Source organism: Lathyrus oleraceus, chromosome 2 (assembly GCF_024323335.1).
Source record: "Lathyrus oleraceus cultivar Zhongwan6 chromosome 2, CAAS_Psat_ZW6_1.0, whole genome shotgun sequence".
NCBI lineage: Eukaryota > Viridiplantae > Streptophyta > Magnoliopsida > Fabales > Fabaceae > Lathyrus > Lathyrus oleraceus.
The window spans coordinates 323,517,077-323,524,336 of record NC_066580.1 but is presented as its reverse complement, the minus strand read 5'-3'; the positions used below and the strand labels follow the sequence as shown (position 1 = coordinate 323,524,336).

The following is a 7,260-nucleotide window of genomic DNA, read 5'->3' as shown; positions in this document are numbered from 1 at the left end:
GAGACCACAACATGGCTTTACACATATCCATGAATTGCAAATCTGATGCAATGTCCAATGTGTTGGTGGACACTGGATCATCTCTGAATGTATTGCCAAAATCCACACTCTCACGATTGTCATATCAAGGTCCTCCTATGAGGCAGAGTGGGGTTGTTGTTAAAGCTTTTGATGGGTCGCGTAAGACCGTGATTGGGGAAGTGGATCTCCCAATCAAAATAGGACCAAGTGATTTCCAGATCACTTTTCAAGTAATGGATATTCACCCATCATACAGCTGTCTCTTAGGCAGACCATGGATTCACGAGGCTGGCGCCGTGACATCCACCCTACACCAAAAGCTGAAGTTTGTGAAAAATAAGAAATTGGTTGTAGTAGGGGGAGAAAAGGCTCTCCTGGTCAGTAATTTGTCTTCTTTCTCGTACATTGATGCGGAGGATGAAGTTGGAACTCAGTTCCAAGCTTTATCTATTGATGAACCAATCGAGAAGAAGTCTCCTTCATTCACTTCCTACCGAGATGCAAAGCTGGCCATTGAATGTGGTGCAGTTGCTGGATTAGGGAAAGTGCTTGAACTTGAAGATAATCGATCCCGGGCTGGCATTGGCTTTGGTTCTGGGGCATGCAATGAGCAAGGTCTGTTCACAAGTGGAGGATTCATCCATGCTGATCAACCTGCGGAAGAGGAAGCTGCTGCTATCATTGAAGAAGAAGATGCAGAAGACTTGAACAATTTTGTTATTCCTGGTGGTGTCTGCCACAATTGGGTCGCTGTGGATGTTCCTACAGTTGTCCATAGATCAGAGTAATTGTTCATTTTGTTTAAAACCCTTCTCCCATGCCAAAAGGAGAAGTGATGACATTGTTGGCAAAGCATATATACAATGATATTTTCATTCAATTTTTGCATTGTCAAAACATTTGTTTTTCCTTTGTTTTCACTTTTTGCTTTTCTTTATGAAATCAGTGATCACAAAAAACCATAAAAACAAAAATAAAAGCTGTAAAAGCAACATTCTTTCATCTGCATAATGATTTGTTTGTTTAAATTCTGAAATTTTTCTTAACCAAAATCATTATGCAGGTTGATCCTAAAACCCATTGAACATAATGATCCAACGCCATCTCCCAACTTTGAATTCCCTGTATTTGAGGCAGAGGAAGATGACGTTGAAGAGATTCCTGATGAGATCACTCGTCTCCTTGAGCACGAAGAGAAGATCATTCAGCCGCATCTCGAAGACTTGGAAACAGTCAACTTGGGATCTGAAGACTGTGAGCGCCTGGTGAAGATTGGGGCACTTCTTGAAGAGTCTGTTAAAGAAGATTTGATCAGCTTGCTACGAGAATATTCAGATATCTTTGCTTGGTCCTATGAAGACATGCCGGGTTTAGATACAGATATTGTGCAACATTTCCTGCCTTTGAAGCCTGAGTGCGTGCCTGTGAAGCAGAAGCTCAGAAGAACTCATCCAGATATGGCAGTGAAGATCAAAGAGGAAGTTCAGAAGCAAATTGATGCGGGGTTTCTGGTGACTTCGACATATCCTCTATGGGTGGCCAATATTGTGCCTGTTCCTAAGAAGGACGGAAAAGTCCGTATGTGCGTTGACTACAGAGATTTGAATAAAGCTAGCCCAAAAGATGATTTTCCTCTACCACACATTGACATGTTGGTAGACAATACAGCTAAATTCAAAGTCTTTTCCTTTATGGACGGATTTTCCGGATATAATCAAATCAAGATGGCACCAGAGGATATGGAGAAGACAACATTCATCACACCTTGGGGAACATTCTGTTATCGAGTGATGCCCTTCGGTTTGAAGAACGCCGGAGCCACGTATCAACGAGCTATGACTACCTTGTTTCATGATATGATGCACAAGGAGATAGAAGTCTATGTTGATGATATGATTGCTAAGTCCCGAACGGAAGTTGAGCATATTGAGCACTTGTTGAAGCTTTTTCAACGTTTGAGGAAATTCCAGCTTCGTCTGAATCCGAACAAATGTACTTTTGGAGTCCGTTCCGGCAAGTTGTTGGGTTTTGTGGTAAGCGAAAGAGGTATTGAGGTTGATCCTGCAAAGGTCAAAGCAATACAAGAGATGCCCGCACCCAAAACTGAGAAGCAAGTCCGAGGTTTTCTTGGCCGCTTGAACTACATTTCCAGATTTATATCCCACATGACTGCCACATGTGCGCCGATATTCAAGCTCCTCCGGAAAGATCAGTCTCATGATTGGACCGAGGATTGCCAGAAAGCTTTCGACAGTATCAAAGATTATCTGTCTGAACCTCCGATTTTGTCTCCGCCAGTGGAAGGAAGACCTCTGATTATGTACTTAACAGTTCTTGAAGATTCGATGGGTTGTGTACTCGGTCAACAAGACGAATCAGGGAAGAAGGAGTTTGCTATCTACTACCTCAGTAAGAAGTTTACTGATTGTGAGTCTCGGTACTCTATGCTTGAGAAGACGTGTTGTGCTTTAGCTTGGGCAGCTAAGCGTTTGCGCCAGTACATGATTAATCATACAACTTGGTTGATATCCAGAATGGATCCAATTAAGTATATCTTCGAGAAGCCTGCTTTAACTGGGAGGATTGCCCGTTGGCAGATGTTATTGTCTGAGTATGATATCGAGTATCGAGCTCAGAAAGCTATCAAAGGTAGTATCTTGGCTGACCATCTAGCGCACCAGCCGATTGAAGATCATCAGTCTGTTCAGTATGACTTCCCTGATGAGGAAATTCTGTATTTGAAGATGAAAGATTGTGATGAGCCTACACTTGATGAAGGTCCAGAACCTGGTTCCAGATGGACGATGGTGTTTGATGGCGCTGTTAATCAATATGGAAATGGAATTGGGGCAGTAATTGTTAATCCCCAGGGTTCGCACATTCCATTTACAGCAAGGCTAACTTTCAAATGCACGAATAACATGGCAGAGTATGAAGCCTGTATTATGGGACTTGAAGAATGCATTGACTTGAGAATCAAATATCTTGATGTCTATGGTGATTCAGCTTTGGTTGTCAATCAGATCAAAGGTGAATGGGAGACGAATCAACCAGGTCTCATCCCATACAGAGATTATGCAAGGAGAATTTCAACTTTCTTCACAGAAGTTGAATTTTATCATATTCCTCGAGAGGATAATCGGATGGCAGATGCCCTTGCAACGCTTGCTTCCATGATAGTAGTCAGATGGTGGAACGATGTTCCCAACATTACTGTGATGCGCTTGGACAGACCAGCTCACATATTTGCAATTGAAGAAGTGAAAGATGACAAGCCTTGGTATTTTGATATCAAGAATTTCCTCCAGAACCAGGTCTACCCGCCTGGGGCATCTGTGAAAGATAGGAAAACTTTGAGAAGGTTGTCAGGCAGTTTCTACCTCAGTGGTGAAGTGCTGTACAAGAGAAATTTTGATATGGTTTTGCTCAGATGCGTGGATAGACACGAAGCAAACCTATTGATGACTGAGGTCCATGAGGGTTCATTTGGTACTCATTCCAATGGACATGCCATGGCTAAGAAGATGTTGAGAGCAGGCTACTATTGGCTGACAATGGAGTCTGACTGTTGCAAGTATGTGAAGAAATGTCACAAGTGTCAAATTTATGCGGATAAGATTCATATTCCTCCGACACTCCTGAATGTGATTTCATCACCATGGCCTTTCTCTATGTGGGGAATTGACATGATCGGTATGATTGAGCCGAAAGCGTCCAATGGACATCGGTTTATTCTCGTAGCAATTGATTACTTCACCAAATGGGTTGAAGCCGCTTCATACGCGAATGTAACCAGGCAGGTGGTTGTGAAGTTTATCAAGAATCAGTTGATTTGCCGTTATGGTGTGCCAGAGAGGATCATTACTGATAATGGATCCAATCTGAATAATAAGATGATGGATGAGTTGTGCGCTGAATTTAAGATTGCACACCATAATTCCTCTCCTTACAGACCTAAGATGAATGGGGCTGTTGAAGCTGCTAACAAGAATATCAAGAGAATTATCCAGAAGATGACTGTCACTTACAAAGATTGGCATGAGATGCTGCCATTTGCTTTGCATGGATATCGTACGTCTGTACGCACTTCAACAGGGGCAACCCCTTTCTCTCTTGTTTATGGCATGGAAGCCGTTCTCCCAGTAGAGGTGGAGATCCCATCAATGCGAGTCTTGATGGAAGCCAAGTTGACTGATGCTGAATGGATTCAAAGTCGTTACGACCAGTTGAATTTGATTGAAGAAAAGAGATTAACTGCCATGTGCCATGGTCAGTTGTATCAGCAGAGAATGAAGAAAGCATTCGACAAGAAGGTCAAGCCTCGTGTGTTCCGAGAAGGTGACCTTGTGCTCAAGAAAGTTTTGTCTTTCGCGCCCGATTCCAGGGGCAAGTGGACTCCAAACTACGAGGGTCCATATGTTGTTAAGAGAGCCTTTTCAGGCGGTGCTTTGATGCTTACAACAATGGATGGGGAGGATTTCACTCGTCCTGTGAATTCAGATGCAGTTAAGAGATACTTTGCCTAGAAAAAAAAAAGTATATGCAAATGAAAAAAAAAAAAAAAAAAAAAAAAAAAAAAAAAAAAACAGAATAGCTCGCTAAGTTGAAAACCCGAAAGGGCAGCTTAGGCAAAAATGAGCGTCTCGGTGGAGAACCCGCAAGGGTAATCCAGGCAAAAATTAGAGACTTGAAAAAAGATATATATTTGCATCCCGCTAGATTGAGTACCTCACTCTGGGGCAATCTAGGCCAAAGTTAGGGATTTGGCAAGTAACTGCATTCTGACAAGACTTTCTGTTCGTCAGTCGTCATTTCGTCAGAAGATTCTCGATTCGTCGTCAACCGAAGCTTCGGATACATCGAGATTCAAATTGGTAGAGAAAGGATCATTATGTTCAATGTAGCCCTCTTCCAATATATATCACTGATTTCAAATTTGTACAGATCTATGGAGTCTTGCCATTTGCAGACTACCATTCTATCAAATCAATTTGAGCTTTTTATCCAATTATTTGCACTCTTATTTGTTTCAATTCAAACAAATGTTTTGCATGTTTTAAATTGATAAAATGTCATTGTTTTAAACAAATTAATTTTTCAAAATTTTTGTTTTAAACAAAGTGAACATCCACAAGATTGAAGGGATACTCAAGAATATCTCAGTGCTCTCCCGAGGGTGGCATGATTCCCAACAGGTAAGACATTGGTTCATACTCCTGGTTTGGTGGTATCTTCTTTCTTCAAATCTTTGTTGGGGTTGTTCCTCAAGCAGAGTTGTTGTTGGGGCTGTTCCCCAGTACAGTCGCAAGTGATTTGTTGTTGAAGACTTCGTTTTCTCCAGCAGCAGTTTTTCCCCAGCATGGGTATTTTATTTAGAAGTTTCGGTGGTTGATGGTTTATCATCTTGGTGCCCCGTCACTTTCTCCAGTGGGTCATAACCCCAGACTTTATTTGCCCCCTCAGCACAGTCATGAGTGTAACTGATTGATTGATACTCCCCTCGGAGTCGCGAGTAGAGCTGTTATTAACATCCCCACCAGAGTTGCAAGTGGAGTTGTTACCGCTTTTCCCCATGCAGGTTGCAACAGGATTTGTCTGTTTCCTCAGCATGATCGCTTTCTTTTTGAAGACTCGGTAAGTCAGTGGTTTGATACCCGGTACTTTACCCCTTCCCTGGCGAAGTCGTCTGTGGAATTGTTGCTATTGCTCCATCAGAGTTTTATTCTCTCCAGCAGAGCAGGATTTATTTTCCTGAGCAGTTTTGATTTGGGTTGACATCCCAGTATTTGAAACCATCTTTTCCTCAGCTTAGTCTGCAGATTGTTTGTTGTGGCAGTTTTGCCTGTTGAATACTCCTTCAATCCCCCGGTATGGTCGGATGATGGCTCTAGCCTCCAGTGAACGGATTGATTTCCTGACTGTTTGTGATCCCCAGTAGAGTGGCTTATATTGCAGAATCTACGTGTTGTGATCAGTTTGCTATGTATTTTCTCCCCAAGTGAAGCGGTTCGTTGCAGAATCTACTTGTTTGATCTGTCCTCCCTCAGTGGTTTTTTCCCAAGAGAGTAGCCGACAGTTTTCCCCAGTAGAATTGCTTGTGCAGTTAGATTCTATTTGGATGATATCATTCTCCCTCAGTGGGTTGTTCCCCAGTGGAGTTATGTGGAGTTGCTTCTACAGCAGTTCATGCTTAAGCACTTTTTGTTTCTCAGTTGACACTGAGATCCCCCGCATATCTTTGGGACTTCTCTTGTTCCTCTACAGATTTGTCTTGGTGGCTGTTTCGCCCGTTGTGACTTTCTGTACCCTGATTGGGTTGTTTCCTGATATCTCTGATTCGCTGCTTCTTCAGCAGTACCCGCAGATCTTTGCTTTACAGCATGTAGATCTCCGCAGATTGGCTCTCCAGCTGGTTTTTCCCCTGGAAGTTTAATACCGGACGTTTGGTTCCTGAACCTGTTTGTGTTAGAATTGTCTGTTTTGTCAGCATTCATCAAACATAAATCACGCATATTCATGCATATTCATGAAACATTCAGATATTCATGTTGCATTTCTCGCCATATATCTTTTGTTTGTCGTGTCTCCTGCTATGGTGATATATATCTCTTTACAGATCTCCCCAAGCAGATGTCGGGTGTTTATAAATCTCTCCATATAGAGTCGGCCCCGTAAGCAGAAAATGCGTCTGTCTTTCCTTCTGCAGTTCCCCACTGAGATTATCCTCGTGGATGACGGTTTCTTCCGTTTCCTCCCAACACATATATTGGGATGGATTTTCCTATTTGAGTTATATCCTCATTAGGACGTGTCTTTATTCAGTCTGTCTCTTCGGATTATTCCCGAATCGACTATTTGTCAAATATCTTGTGCTTCCCAGTGGGTTGTTCCCCAGCGGAATGTTTTTGGGCCTCTACCCAGTAACCGGTAGTTGTAAGTCCTATCTTTTCCTGGCTTTCTAAACAGAATTTGTGGTTATACACCTTTTATTCTCCAGCCAGAGTTTTTGGTCTTCTACCTCATACCCGGTAGTTGTAAATCCTATTTTCCTGCTCTTCAGCAGTTTGTGGTTTGTTATAAACCCTATTTTGGTTTCCCGTGCGGATTTGTGTGATTTGTTATATCCCCACGCGGAGTTTTTGGTCTTCTACCCCGTGTTCGGTAGATGTAAACCCTAATTTTTGTGGTTATCTTCATCCAATATATTTGATGATGATTTTCCTTTGCTTGTATAAGTTG

At 42.3% G+C, this 7,260-nt stretch overlaps 1 protein-coding gene across 1 annotated transcript; it reads left to right on the top strand.

Moving 5' to 3' along the window:
• Positions 1 to 2,255: 2,255 nt before the first annotated feature.
• Positions 2,256 to 3,467, top strand: LOC127119336 (uncharacterized; the record flags this gene model as incomplete). The annotated part of the gene is made up of 1 exon (XM_051049558.1): positions 2,256 to 3,467. A coding segment is annotated over one exon (1,212 nt), but the record flags the coding sequence as incomplete, so codon positions are not given.
• Positions 3,468 to 7,260: the final 3,793 nt, after the last annotated feature.